Source organism: Acinonyx jubatus, chromosome B1 (genome assembly GCF_027475565.1).
Source record: "Acinonyx jubatus isolate Ajub_Pintada_27869175 chromosome B1, VMU_Ajub_asm_v1.0, whole genome shotgun sequence".
Lineage (NCBI taxonomy): Eukaryota > Metazoa > Chordata > Mammalia > Carnivora > Felidae > Acinonyx > Acinonyx jubatus.
The window spans coordinates 170,612,928-170,628,615 of NC_069382.1; the positions used below are offsets into that span (position 1 = coordinate 170,612,928).

Sequence of the window (15,688 nt, forward strand, 5' to 3'; positions counted from 1 at the left end):
AAAAACGTCAAAAACGGAACACACACAGAAACTACCACCAACTGATCCTGATAAAATTCATGGTTGGGGCTCCTCTGGCCAAGTGTGTGCGGAGATAAGTCTCTCTGAGGGGTGCACTCTGAGGCGGTTCTTGAGTGAACATTTTGGTTACATCAGTCTAACTGAAAACTAGTTGTGCTTTTCTCCAGCCTTCTGTGGTTAAAACAACTGATGGTAATCTCGTGTCCTTGTTAGAAACCACAACCCTGAGGCTGTTTAAAATTTGGGTACCCAAACTTTTTAATGCATTTTTCATGCTCTGTAAAGTATCCAGCATTGTGTGTGATGTGTTGAGTGAAAATCAGCTGGAAACTTTGGCAGGGGACAGGGGCATTTGCTGGGTGGGAACGCCCCTCCTATTGACTAGGGCTTTTTTCCGTGATGTCCCAACTTTTGACTGAGATCCTTTGGGATCCTCTAGATTTAAAAAAAAAAAAAAAAAAAAGTAAAAGTTTATTTATTTATTTTGAGAGACAGAGTGTGCATGAGCCAGGGAGGGGCAGAGACAATCCCAAGCAGGTTCTGCCCTGTCAGCACAGAGTTCCACATGGGACTCAAACCCACTGACCGGGAGATCATGACCTGAGCCCGTATCAAGAGTTGGATGCTTAGCAGACTGAGCCCCCCAGGTGCCCCAGGATCCTCTAGATTTTTGATTCACTCTTGATTCTTTTTTACTAAAAAAGCAACACCCATCACGTCTGCTCTTTGCCTCCTCAGGTTTAGAGTGACAAAAGTGGAACACAAGTCAAACCAGAAGGAGCGGAGAAGTTTGATGTCAGTTAGTGGGACTGACGGCGTCAATGGGGAGGTGCCTGTGACACCTGTGAGGGGAGAACGGAGTGACACAGAGTAGCAGGTGAGTTGCAGCTGGGGTGACATGGGGGGCGGGGCATGGTGGGGAGAAGGTGCTGGAGCCTCCTGGGGTGTGTGGGAGTGTGGGAATGACTTGGCAGGGAAGTGACAACCTGTAGGACTGTCGGGGATGGAATGGGATTATTTGCCTTTTCAGAGCTTCTTGTAAAGAGACCATGAGCTTGGCTGCCTCCAGGGGCCTGGCCTGCATGGTAATGGGGAGAGAGGGTTCCTTCAGAAGCAATGTGGAATGGCCGGGATTGCGGCAAACCCAGCCGCAGGGCTTCTATCACCACAAGGCAGAAGACACTTAAGTGTTGCTAGTTCTTCTGCAAAAAAAAAAAAAAAAAAAAGGCAGAAATCTAGACTTTTAAAATGTGAAATCACCACAGGTTTTTAATGTTGGCAGCTTATTAAATATCCTTTAACAACCCATGCAGGCGAAATGAAATATAATCTTGTCGTCATTTCTAGGTAAACTGTGATTTGAAAAAGCCTGGAGCAAACAAACCTATGTTTTTTCCTTCAATTGAGTTGGAAACCAGTTTTCTTTGATGTGCCCCAGTAGGAGTATTACTCTTCCAAGTAAATATTTTGAAGTGATTTAAAAAGCAAAAGTGGATGCTTCTTGGCTGGGCAGTCTTCATTTTGAATGATTGTGCTCGGAAAAGAAAAAAGGCTTGTGATAATTTGCTATTGGCTTAGCTTTCATCGGACTCTTTTCTTTCTGTTCTGGCTTGGGTAGCATTCACCCCTTTCACGTTTCTTATTATGTGTAAGAAGGCGAGTGCACAGACTCTGGAGTGATTATGCTCTGGAAACTCCAGTCAAACTTCCAGAGCCTGGATGTGAAGGCAGAAGAGGTCACACTGGCAAAGGGAGGGGAGGGTGGGGCGTGAGGAGGTAGGCTGGCTGGGGTCTTGAAGGTGCAGGAGAGAGGCAAGGTTGAACCTGAGCCCAGGAGTCAAGCGGGGATGTGGCTGGCGCGGCCGAGTTGGGGAGAGAAGTGCCTTGCAAGTGAAGTTTCTCTGCTAATCTGCCCAGGCTCGGAGGGGTTGAGGATGATCTGGAGGAGTAGTGCTCTTGAAGTCTCTAAGACATAGGGGCTCTGAGAGCTGCCAATGTTAGTTCTCGCAGTCTTGCATTTGGGAACGATCTGGCCCATTTCCCTGAGTTTAGAAGCCAATAGGGCTTTCTTTAAAGAAGAGGAACAAGGGTGACAGGGGGTGTTCAGTATGTTACATCTGACTCTTGATTTTGGCTCAGGTCATGATCTCACAGTTTGTGGATTCGAGCCCCGAGTTGGCCTCTGCACTAACAGTGCAGAGCCTGCTTGGGATTCTCTTTCTGCCTCTCTCTGCCCCTCTCCTGCTGGTGGGTGCATGTGTGCATGCGCGCTCTCTCTCTCTCTCTCACTCTCTCTCTCTCTCTCAGTAAATAAACAAACAAACAAATAAACAAACAAACAAACAAACTTTAAAAATAAAGAAAGAAGAGCATAAAAGTCTATCTCTGACTTCTCGGCCAGTTACTGGTGCCTTGGGGAGGGAACCAAGAGGGATTTAAGAAAAGGAAGAGAATGATGAAGACAGTAAAAGCAGCTGATGTCGATTCAGTATTCTAGTCGTCCGGACGTTGTATTGATTGATACAGATCTCACATGTCACCATTATAAAATTCTCTAATGGGATGGACATCATTTTCCCAGTTTTATAGACGAGAGGGCCAGTGAATGGAAAGGGTAAGTTACATGTTAAGGGTCACTTAACTGGAAGGAGGAGCTGATTTGAACCTGACTACAAGACCAACTATATTCTTCTACTGTCCTAAGATGCTTTTACTAAGAGGCACCCCTAGACCCATGAATGGAGGGCATTTCCACAGTGATCCAGAACCTTGTGTCCTAATATGGTAGGCACTAATCACCTGTGGCTACTTAAATCTAAACTAATCAAAATTAAAAATGTAGTTTTGCGGTTGCACTCATCCACATCTCATGTTCAGTAGCCACAGTTGGCCAGCTAGGGCTGCCATACCGGACAGTGCAGATCCGGAACACTTCTGTCGTCACGGAATGTTTTATTGAACAGAGTGGATGGTATTCTCGGTATTCGAGTTGGAATGTGAGTGACTTTGGTAAATAAGAGGTAAATCTGATTAAAGTCGTGAGGACTTTAATCCTGAGAAGAGAAGCATCTGGCTGTCCACGTGTGTAAGGTGAGGAAGGCCCAGCCCTCTCAGCAGCAGAGAAAGCTATGGGTCGTGACGACAGTTTGCCCTTGAGTCCTCAGCCTGGCCATGTGTTGGAGCAGACCCTGTGTAAGAAGACACTGGTCTCCCTGAGGCAGGAAGTGCAGCATGATCCCGTGTCAGGCTCAGTCTTGGCCCGACTTCCTGGAGAGAGGGGCACTTGAGATTTGAGAAGGTTACAAGAATTAGGATTGCTCAGATGGTTTTCTTGGCCCAAATTCTGCCTGTATCTGACCATAAGAATTTGATCCAATCATCTAAAGTCCTGACCACATCTGATTTACAGTTCGATATTCTCTTCAAAGTGCACAATCATCCGCCAGGATTTCGTAAGAGAACATTGGATTTGACCAGCAGACGTGGTCTCACATCCTAGCTTCACCTCGTGGAAATTGTACTTAACTCCCACGTAAACCCACTTTCCTTGAATATGACATAAGGACATTAAATTCATTGATTTAAGGCAAGTGCAACAGAGTCTGGCGTGTAGTTGGCTCTATCTTACTAGAGGGTAATCATATTGGACTAAGCCATCCAAAGTCAACAACGAGCTCATGAATGACCTTAGAAAGGGGATGTGTTTTCCGAGCCTTCTATTGTAATTAGTTTTGAAATTAAAAATAAAAAGTTTTATTATGGAAATTTTCAAACAAACGCAGAAGTGGAGAGAGTTACATCATGAATGCTCATGAGCCATTGAGTAATTTAAATACCTGTTGTATATCCAGTATTTACTATGTACCTGACATGCTTTGAAAGGCACATTGCACATATTCACTGATTTAATCCTCACAACAGCAATAGGTAGGTGCTAGTTAGTGCCCGATTCTGCAAATGAAAGCACAGAGTTTAAGTGACGTGTTCAGAGTCACCAGCAAGAAGGTGGAGTTTAGAGCCCCGCCCCCTGCCAGGGTTCTGGAGTCACAAGCGTGACCTCCCATCTGGGTCTGGGGAAAGTGGACCCTGTGGTCAGAGCCTCCTGGAGTTGGGGCCTGCTGAGTGGCCAAGTCTGATGAGAATGGATTCTGAAAAAGAAGGGAAAGGAATAGTCATTGACATGTAAAAACTCTATTCATTAAGATTTTTCTTGCTAGGTATTTTAATATTTCTCACGCCCCCTGCTCCGCCCCCCACCCCCAAAGGGTATGTTTTGGGTATTTAACATCACTTGATTTTCCAGCTAGAGAAATCCCGACATTTTTCCATTTGGGCCCCAAATCTCTGGTTCAGGACTGAATCGGAAGGTTTGCGAGAATATAGCTAATAAAGTAAGACAGGAGTGTTATGCACCTTTCATACAGCCTAGTATACAGTTTTGAATGTTTTGTTTTTTCCTGAAAAATGCTTTTGTTTAAATTTGGATTTTTAGTGAAGAAATTGATTTAAATATTCACATGTGAAATCATATCTACTCCTTGACTTGGTTCCTTTTTTTAAAATTAGGGATTGATACTAGAAACTAGACTTCTATTTCTCTCTCTCTGTCTCTCTCTCTCTCCTTCTCTTTTTAAAAAACAAAATCTGTTGTTGGCATTTCTTCTTCCCCTTATTTTTCTCCCCGTTTCACTGGCCTGAGGTCTTTTTTGTAGTGAGATCTAACTTGCTCTCTGCCTGATTTATTTTGGCAATGCGGTTAAAATGGTCTCTTTTTTTTCCCACAGAAAATGTGTTTTGATTTCTTAGAAGAATAAGCTTTTGTTCTTTGAAGTTAAATAAATCAAATTGCTTTCAGCCTCCAAATGCCACCGCCTTGTCTTCATTATCACTGTTCTTTTGCTTTTTAAAAATGAAGCTGTCGTAAGCATTTGATATCACACATTTCTGACGTTTGTGTTTGTTTTTGCATCTTACGGTAGGATCTTATTGAAACATTGATTTGGAAAGTGTACGTAACACTTCTTTATCAAAACAAAAATTCATAATATTACACATGGCTTTTTATTTTTTAAGCTATTTTATTATTGGAGTGGTTCTGTTGATTATTTCAGGAATTTATTTTCGTGATTAAATACTGAGTTTTATTTATTTTTATTATTTAAAAAAATGTTTTATTATTACTTATTTTTGAGAGAGAGAGAGTCCCAGCATTAGCAGGGGAGGGACAGAGAGAGAGGGGACACAGAATCAGAAGCAGGCTCCGGGCTCCCACCTGTCAGCACAGAGCTTGACACAGGGCTCGAACTCACAGACTGTGAGATCATGACCTGAGCCAAAGTTGGACGCTCAACCGACTGAACCACCCAGGTGCCCCAAAAGCTGAGTTTTAAATTGTTTTTAGACTTAATTTGAATGGTGCTGCTTCTGACTGCTTAACCCCTATGAGCTTCAGGTTCCTCATCTTTATAACGGGGTTGTTGTTGGACTTCAGTGAGGTAACATATTGTTCCTCAGTCTGTCCTTGGCACAGAGTTAATATTTTCTAAATATTCACTATCATCAATAATTTTCATCCCACTCTCGGTTGGTCTTATTTATTGGCCCATTTCTCAAGCATCAGCTTGAGGCTCTGTGAATCCCTTTTTACCTCTAAAGAATATTAGAGCGTTGGACTTTCATGACATTTTAATCTAAAGAATATTAGAGCATTGGACTCTCACGACATTTTAACAGTTAATGTTTGGCAAGTCTCTCCGGAATTTGGGCCATTTTCTTGTCTGTGTTAAGAGGATTTAGAAATAACTATCCCCTCCTATTGGAGGTGGAATCAGAATTAGGAACAAGGCAGTTGGAAGGTTTTCCCGGCTTTAGTTCTTCGTATCCTACAGATCAGAGGGCGGGTTAAATTAAGAGGTAGTGTGGACCGAGTTTTCTGTGCAAAACTGCTGTGCTGGGGCTCTGTTCTGGGATAAAAGTCTTCTTTCTGACAAGGCTCTTTCATGGACCATGCTCCCTGCCTCCTGAGCATCAGGGCCAATCACAAGGTCAGCTTGCCTGACCTTTGGTGCCTTCCTTTCCTCCTCCTTCCTTTTGAACTCTATGACTGGGGTGTAGTGAAGGGTCCTCCGGGGGCTTCCCTGATGAGGTCAGGCTGCATTATTTGTAGTCCTTTGCATTGCTGTTCTTTTGTTAACTCTCCAGGCAAGGAGAGGATGATGAGAGACTTAAGGCACTGCCTGTTAGCTAATATTTTTCTCCAGAGCGTGTAATTTTTTCAGGGCAAAATATACATTTTTTTAGAAAGCAAAAAAAGTTATCTCAGGTTTTTTTATGTTTATTCTTGAGAGAGAGAGAGAGAGAGAGAGAGAGAGAGAGAGAGAGAGAAGGAGCAGGGAGAAAGGGAGACACAGAATCCAAAGCAGGCTCCAGGCTCTGAGCTGTCAGCCAGGACCAGACACGGGGCTTGAACCCACAACCCGTGAGATCATGACCTGAGCCAAAGTCGGATGCTTAACTGACTGAGCCACCGAGGTGTCCCAGAGGTATCTTAGGTTTGATGAAAGTCCCTTCATTTGACTCGCTGGCCTTAAAGAGGCCATGCCTAGAAATATATGAGAAGAAACTGTACTTAAGTAGGCATAGATAGGAACACCTGCCTCGATTGTTAGCTGCTGAGCACGTTTCTAAAGGGCAAAAGCAGTACTTGGGTGGGTGCCCGTGTCCCTGTGCAGAAGAGCCTGAAAGTCCCTGCTGAGCCCACCTGAAATGTGGAAGTGGAGGGAAGCTAACACCTGCCCGGGACCTTTCAGTGGGAAGAACAGGCAGGTGGAACTGGCCAGATGAGGAGAAAAGCTGAGTGAGGGACAGAGATTTAGATGCAACCTTATGGGTGATAATCTCTCCACACTACAGATGAAGAACCAGGCTCAGAGCGATTACTTTTGCCCAGCTCCCAGGTTCAGGCAGTGACAGGGCTTGGAGGGGTAGAAATCCGCATTTGATGCTAACATGTTCAGTGGCTTTGGAGTTTGAGGGAGCTTTGCTTTCTCTGAGGAAAAAAAAAAGTCCTCCTTCGGTCTCTCAGCCCTGTGCGTCAAAGTAGCGATCATGTCACATTATCTGCCTTCACCAGGCATGGCCTCCTTTTGTCTCCTATGGGGACCCTCTGATGGCATTTGGCTGTTAGAGCTGTGCCTGCATCAGGTTCAGGTCCGTGAGCAATTCTGTTTTCTTACAGGTACGCTAAGATCATAGACTTTGAGTTCTCAGAGGAGCTGTGATTGCCAATTCAGGTCAATTCAGGTACAGTTAGATTTTTTAACAGTATTTATTGAGCCCCTACTATGTGTGAGGCTCTGTGCCAGGCCTTAGGGACATAGAAATGTGGAAGATGGACAGACAAAGGCCATGCTTTCTCCGAGCTTCGGTTCTAGTTTTGTTTTTTTTTTTTCAACGTTTATTTATTTTTGGGACAGAGAGAGACAGAGCATGAACGGGGAAGGGGCAGAGAGAGAGGGAGACACAGAATCAGAAACAGGCTCCAGGTTCTGAGCCATCAGCCCAGAGCCTGACGCGGGGCTCGAACTCATGGACCGCGAGATTGTGACCTGGCTGAAGTCGGACGCTTAACCGACTGCGCCACCCAGGCGCCCCTTGGTTCTAGTTTTTATGTAGGACTTTTCTTCCCATGCCTCCTCGTCCCCTCCTGTCAGAGGAGGGAGCTCCTAAGAGGTTATGTATATTGTTCAAGGTCATGCCAGTGATGGATTCCAGAGCCTGGACTTCCTGGCAATTCATTTCCCTCATTGTCTCTGGTGAATTGGTTTTTACAAGAGTTTGAACTTGAATTATTATTATTATTTTTAAAGATTTTGTTTATTAATGTTTTATTTATTTTTAAGAGAGAGAGAGAGAGAGAGAGACTGAGCATGAGCGGGGGAGGGGCAGAGGACACACACACACACACACACACACACACACACACACAGAGAATCTGAAGCAGGCTCCAGGCTCTGAGCTGTCAGCACGGAGCCCGACACGGGGCTTGAACTCCCGAACCGCGAGATCATGACCTGAGCCTAAGTCGGATGCTTAACCTACTGAGCCACCCAGTAGCCCCGAACTTGAATTATTTTTTAAGAATTGAGAAATAAGACATGCACACAATAAAATATTCAAGCAACATAAAAGGCTGCAGGGTGAAAAATAAGTCTTTGAAAACCGTTAATTCTTCACCCAATTTGCAGCCCTTCCTCCTCACTGCAATGAAGTCTTCCCGGCAGGGAGCCATGATTACTGGTGTCCTCTGTCCTTTCAGGAGTATTCTATGCGTATACGTGTATATGCAACACACGTGTGTGTACAGCTCCCTCTTTTGCCCCTTCCTCCAAGGAGGAAGATGAACGTAGATATTTGTCTGCACCTTGCTTGCTGTTGAGGTTGATGGCTATTTGGTCCCGGGGACTGTTGACTTTTTACTCTCCCCCATTGGTTGAGCCCTGCCGAGTGCAAGTGCTGGGCACACTGTTTACAAGTGATGTGCCCTGTTTGTTCCTGGGAGTTGCTCCAAGACATGTATGGAGATAATGTGAGGGTTTTGGTGGACCTGCAAACATACTTCGCTGGTCAACGATGACGTTCTTTCAGAGCTCTCCTTCCCCAGCTGTGTGGACAGAAGAGACTGAAACGTATTCTTGAGTATTCTCAGGATTCAGACAATGTGGCGGCCCAGAGGTTTTTCGTGGTGGCTGACTTCCAGTTGCCACTGAAGCAAGCTGTCTGTGTGTCCCCTGCGTGCTTCTCCCTCCGCAGTGTCTGTTCCAGGGCCCCTCCTATTTTTTGACCGGAAGTTGACCCGCTGACCTCTCAAGAGAACTCAGCTCCTCTTCCTCTGTAGCCTGACAGTCCTTTGACAGGACTTAAGAAAGAGGGGGCTGTGACCTCTGTCCTTTTCAACACAGAAACTCAGCATTGGCGGCTCCTGGAGACTGGCCCATCCGGACACAGACCTGTGGGGGCTTGACAGAGGCAGAAAATGAAAGGCTTTTGGAGACATTTTTGCCTAGAACTAGAAAGAAAAGGGAATTAATGGTTGTAACTGGGAGTTTTAGTTTTCTTAATTTGTAACTTGAGGCTTTGAATCTACTAACATTAAATAGCTCAAGTAAGTAATAGTGCCTGTTTGCTAGAGGTAGCAGGACATAGGATGCTGAAGGAACCCCACAGCGTAGGTTCTGGAATCAGGCTCCTCGTGCTCAAGTTCTGGTCTGTCACTTGTTACTGTGTAACCCTGGACAACTTCTGCCTCTGATGCCTCAGCTTCTCCACCTGTAAAGTGGGGATAATAGTAATAATATCACCTACCTCATAGGGATATCATTCCCTCGCACTTAGTAAGTGCTAAACCGGCAAATGCTAGATATTATTACTGTATCAGGCAAGCCTTATTTAAACACTTAGCAAACTAACGTGTAAAAAATTACTGTTTTTGACGTTTAAAATTTTTCCTGAGGTGCCGAGAGGCCAGGTTAGACATAGGTGTTGTAGTGTTTCACTTGATTCTCATGAAGCGGCTTACCGAGAGCCAGTGGGCTGAACCTCTGGCTCACAAGCCAGGAGAGGCAATGTCTCTTTCCTTTTTAGAAAGCTACCTGTAGCCAGTATACCTGTTGAATCACAGATGTATTGAGACTAAGAGGGAACTGCTGAATTGCATTTAAATAATTCCCTAGTGAACTGTTGTTTTTCCAGATACAGAATAACTTTTTTTTTTAAGTTTATTTATTTATCTTGAAAGAGAGAGAAAGAAAGAGAGAGAGAGAGAGAGAGAGAAGAATATGAACGAGGGAGGAACAGAGAAAGAGGGAGAGAAAGAATCCCAAGCAGGCTCCACACTGTCTGCACCGAACCCAATGTGGGACTCGATCGCACGAACCATGCGATCATGACCTGAGTTGATTTATCAAGACTTGGATGACTAACCAACTGAGCCACTCAGGTGCCCCCGTTAGATACAGAATAACTTTTGATGTCAGGCACATTTTATTTGGAATAAAGTGCTCTGAATCTCACCATCCCAAAGGGCTGGTAAGTCACAAGTGTTCAGTTACTGTCACTTGGGAAACCCATTGTTGCCAAATATATGAACACATTTAAATTGCTGTGAATATAAGAACTTAGTAAAGAGCAGCCTTCAGACTTTTCAGTAAGATCCAAATCTAATGTCAGAAGTTTCAAAGCTATAAGGAGTGAAAAATCTGTTACTGGTTCTATTCATTCAATAAAGAAGATAATATAATTTGTAGGAATATGTATTTCTTCTCTATGCTACTTAAAAAAGCTATTTAAATTTTGAACGGAAAATACCTATAAGCATTTTTATTTCTCCTGAATTGACCCCCATACATTAAAAAGTTGCTCACAGTTGATAACAAAAAGCTAGGGGCACCTGGGTGGCTCAGTCCGTTAAGCATCCCACTTCAGCTCAGGTCATGATCTCGCTGTTCCCGAGTTCGAACCCTGTGTTGGTCTCTGTGCTGACAGCTCAGAGCCTGGAGCTGCTTCAGATTCTGCGTATCCCTCTCTCTCTGCCCCTTCCTTGGTCGTGTTCTGTCTCTCTCTCTCTCAAAAATAAGTAAACATTAAAAAAATGTTATAATAAGAAATACATAGTTGATCCGCATTTCTTGTACAGAGCTAATAAAACTCTTGAAATTTCTTACGGGATGAGAACTATAAAATGTCTTTTGTTTTATGTTAATGAAGTGACTTTGAAAAGCCCCCAGGTAACCAAAGGATGGGGAGGGCTTTGCTAGGGAGCCAACCATCTGATTAGAGGGGTGGAACTCTTAGTACTCCCACTGCACCCCCCACCTCCAGAGAAGGGAGAGGGGCTGGAGGGCAACCAGTGGTTAGTGATTTAATGCGCCATCCTTCTGTAATGAAGCCTCCCTAAAAACTCAAAAAGGGAGGGTTCGGAGAGCTTCCAGGTTTGTGAACCAGAACACTTCCACATGCCATTGTGCCAGGCCCCGTGCGTGTCCAGGATCCTAACTCTACAGAAACTCCTTTGTTCGGGGCCTTGGCCTATGTATCTCTTCATCTGGCTGTTGATTTATGTCCTTTAATATCCTTTGTAATAAACTGGTAATCTAGTGAATAAACTCACTTTCTAAGCCCTGTGAGCCAATCTAGAAAATTAGTTGAATCCACGGAGGGGTTTGTGGGAATCTCTGACTATAGCCAGTTGGTCAGAAGTACAGGTACCAATCTGGATTTGAAATTAGTATCTGAAGCAGAGGGCAGTCCGCTTGTGGGATTGAAGCCTTAACCTGTGGGATCTGATGCTATCATCAGGTAGGTAGAGGTAGGATTGAGTTGAATTGTAGGATACCCATCAGTTGTCTTGAACATTACTTTGTGGTGTGGGAGAAACCCTGCCTACACACACACACACACACACACACACACACACACACACACACTGGAGTTGGTTGCAGAACCCTTGCAATGCATGAAAGACACAATGGTCAATGGGAAATGCCCAAACTTCCTAATACTCAAATAAATACAAACTAAAATAATGAGATTGCTTTTTGCTTTTCTGTTGGCGAAGATGAATGTTAACACTAGCAGTGATGATATAACTTATATTCAAAATGGAACTCTTCCGAGAGTGAAAGGGACACTGTAAATAATTACTCACATGCATTCAAAGAATAAACATAAGTAAACCGAGACCTCCAGGCCAGCTGGTTCACGTGGTTTCCCTGGTTAGCACTTGATGTTGAAGAGGGTGGAGGGGGATGGGCACTGTCGCATCCCTGAGCGGAGCTGCTTCCTTAGTACAGTAGAGCATTTACTCTCTATCATTAGCTGAAAAAGCAAGTTATAAAATACCCCAGTTTTGTTTAAGAAATGATACACAACGTCTCTCATTTTGTCTTGGGTTGAAGCTAATCACTTAACACTTCCTTGTATAAGCACCAAGCTCTTTGAGATTTTAGACCATGTCTTACCTTCTGTCACGCCTGCAGGTGGCCATATGTACACAGCTGGCGCTCAGTGGTTTCTTAACAGGTGTGATGCTAGCACACTCATCTGATCATTAAAATAGACGTCCGCAAATGAGCTGAACTCTAGTTCCAAACTATTATGAAAGAAGTTAAAAAATGATCCTGGGGCATCTGGGTAGCTCAGTTGGTTAAGTGTCCGACTCTTGGGTTTGGCTCAGGTCACGATCTCACTGTCCGTGGGTTCAAGCCCTGCGTCGGGTTCCACACTGACAGCGCAGAGCCTGCTTGGGATTCTCTCTGTCTCCCTCTCTCTCTGCTCCTCCCCTGCTTGCTCACTCTCTCAAAATAAACTTTAGAAAAATGATTCTGTAATCCCACAATTTTGTAGTTGAGACTGCGTCAAATTTTTTTAGTTAATAGTTCAGTGTGAGATTTCTGAGCTATAAAATGTTGTAATTCAGATTGAGTTGCTGAGATTGTTATTAATAGTTGAGTCTTGAAATGCTTCATATCTGTTTCCTCCTCCATTTCTTTGATACAGTTTTTGTCCTCAGCTGACTTCGTAGGGTTGTGTTTGTAGGCTTTGCCCTTTGGAAGTGAACTTAATTCTTGTGGTTTTTATCAGTTGACAAACAGTACTGGGTTTTATCTCATGGCTTAAACCTTTCTATGTGCATTAAGGCACCTGGTAAGAAAGGGGAGTCCTGGGCTCCAGTCCCCTCAATCCTGACTTCGTAGGTCATGGGTGCAGTCCAAAGAATTGGCAGTTTTTTTAAGTAGCATTTGAGTTGCTTCTAAAGAAGGTGCTGCGTATCATCCTGAGGAACGGCTGACTTAAAGAGACTTCACTGATTAGCTAGTGTACCATGGATCTATCCATTAGTCTGCATTAGCTTTTTATTAAATGTGGAGACTTTATTAAAATAGGAAGGCACTGGGGCACCTTGGTGGCTCAGTGTGTTAAGCGTTCGACCCTTGGTTTCAGCTCAGGTCATGATCTCAAGGTTTGTGAGTTCGAGCCCCGCATTGGGCTCTGCACTGACAGTGTGGAGCCTGCTTGGGATTGTCTCTCTCCCCTTGTCTCTCTGCCCTCCCCCTGCTTGCACTCACTCTCTCTCTCTGTCTCTCTCTCAAAAGTAAATGAACGTTTAAAAAATAGGAAGGCATTAATATTAATTTATAAAATGTAACACACAATTTAGACCAGAGCAAGATTTAAAGGACTGCAAACACCAAGTACCTTCTGGTATCATCCATTTACCCGCACCGGCTAAGGTGCCCCTTGATGCAGGCAGTACTGCCTTCACATTTTCAGCAAAATGACCTGTGGGCGTATAACCACAGAGTGTTCAGGAGAGCCTAGTAGAAGGTAATCCTTTAATTAGGAAGTTAGAGGGGCGCCTGGGTGGCTCAGTCGGTTAGGCGTCCGACTTCAGCTCAGGTCACGATCTCGCGGTCCGTGAGTTCGAGCCCCTCGTCGGGCTCTGGGCTGATGGCTCAGAGCCTGGAGCCTGCTTCGGATTCTGTGTCTCCCTCTCTCTCTGCCCCTCCCCCATTCATGCTCTGTCTCTCTCTGTCTCAAAAATAAATAAACGTTAAAAAAAATTTAATTAGGAAGTTAGAGTCTCTAAGGGTCACAGATTACTGGTGAAAGATCACGTATGTGTTGCTGTAGGACTTTGAGTATGAATATTACTGTTCTAATCTTAGCTCTGTTTCTATAAACAACTTGCCGTCTCCATTTCATTGAAATGTGTTCTAGGAAAGTCTTAATCCAGCTCTGCGATGCCGGAGCCTTGTATCTATTCATGTCGTGCCATGTTCCACGTGCACTTTTGATGTTCTCAGGGTCTGAGCCTCTGCGGGTTCCTGTGTAGCTACGATGAACTAGAAGAGCCGCACTCTCCCTAGAGAGTGGCCGGGCCGGGTTTCCAGTTTCTGCGTTTCCCGTCTGTTGCCCCCCACACAGGTGGGGAACAGGAAGTGAAGGGACCGGAAGATCTCAGTGACGCTGTGGCTGTTCCCGTGGGGACTGGTGTGCCAGTGCAGCGTGGGGGTGAGTGGGTGGGCTTCCAGGTCTGGCTGCATGGCATACAACTGCTACCTCACCATTCTTAATTGTGTGGCTGTGGGCAAGTTATTGAACTTGGAAGCCTCCGTTTCTTCCTGTGAAAATGGGGATCGTCCTTGACTCATGGAGTCATTGGAAAGATTGAGTTAACGATTCTAGAATACCAAGCGTGGCAGTGCCTGGCACATGGAAAACACTCTGTAAATGCCAGCTACTGTTATTATTAATCAGATTGTGTTTTCCTTCCTTAACTCCCTGTCCTTGGAGGTCTTAGTGTTCAGTGTCCATGTTTTTTAAAACATGTTTCTATTTTTTAAAGGGACCAGCTATTGTTTTTCTGGAGAGTCCTTTTTTAACAAGGTACATGTACGTCCTAATTGAAGATGTGCTGTATTGTGGCTTCCGTGGAACCATAATATAATAATGGAATTAGGGCTTTATCTTTATAATTAGAATGACCTCTTCCTTCTTTCCAGATAAACCTTTTCTGATCTCTCTCCATCAGGCTTGTTTTATGAGGGGAAATGGTCACGCTTGGGATTTCCCAATTGTCTTTTCATTGTAAGGAAGTTTTGCTGAACTTCTTTCAGCTTGAGCACTCGTATGTGAGACAGTAATCACCAAATTATCCCCAGAGAGAGGAAAGTCTGGCTTGTTACTGTGGTCGGGTCCCCTGGTGATGGGAACGGAGAATAATGGGTGGGCGGAGGGTTTTCTCACAGTCCACCCATGGTGTCTGACCGCTGTGAGACCTCAAGGAAGGCACCTTGTAATGTTAATGTGCTGTGTTGGAGAAATAGCACTTAAAAGTATGTGTTTGTTTCTCCACACGAATGTATTCACGACTGGAGGATGCCGGTGAGAAGAAATTTAGCAATGTGGAAATGCGCCCGTGACACAGCCCCACACGTGAGTTCACAGCTGGAAATGTACAAGCCCTAGAGGGGGTGGCGTCTTCTTTGCCCGAGATGGTCATTCTGATAGAAGAGGTCTTTACCTGGAAATGGAGAGCCTCTGTACTGGTGGAGTGCCGTCTTTTGATAAACACGTGTTTTTGAAGAGGGAGAGCCCAGAAGCGCGTATCAGTGCCGGGTAGCTTTAATAGAGTTTTTAGAAAGGTTAACTTTCCTTTTCCGGTTTAGTGTCGGCTACTAGTAGTGAGGACGTTAAGCAGCAAATTGTATCTTTCGCTTCCTCTCTCAGACTGCATCTGGTACAATTTTAACCAGCCACAAAATGCAGCCGTTGAAGCCAGCATGATAGTTTAGGGCAGTTGGATGACGGTTAACGATCATACTAGCTAGTCTTGGGGAGCGTACTGACTGCTGGCCCTGTGTTAAGCATCGTGTGCTTTTGCAAAACCAGCAACAACCCTTTGAGGAAATGCTCCAGAGTGGCCCAGGGTTCCCCAGGTAGTCACAGGGGGCTGGATTAGAGTCTAGGGGTCTGGATTCAAATCCACGCCTCCGGCTCCAGATCCTGCCTTAGCCCAGCCCTCAGTCGTGCCCACTGTTTGTTCACAGTCGGTGACATCGTACAAAGAATTCTAAGTTGGAAGTTTTCCTATATTGGATCAAAAACG

The 15,688-nt window shown here is 44.6% G+C and overlaps 1 protein-coding gene across 2 annotated transcripts in view; it reads left to right on the plus strand.

The window, feature by feature from the left end:
• The window catches only part of RELL1 (RELT like 1), a 68,215-nt gene that overhangs the window by 48,394 nt on the left and 4,133 nt on the right, over positions 1 to 15,688 (plus strand). The window contains exons 6-7 of one of the 2 annotated variants that reach the window (XM_027053876.2): positions 760 to 898; positions 1,369 to 1,786. In XM_027053876.2, coding sequence (XP_026909677.1) covers positions 760 to 895 — 136 coding nt within the window. In that variant the 3' untranslated portion in view covers positions 896 to 898; positions 1,369 to 1,786. Of the gene's footprint in view, positions 1 to 759; positions 899 to 1,368; positions 1,787 to 15,688 lie in introns of those variants that run through there. The other variant, XM_027053825.2, reaches the window with a different exon arrangement.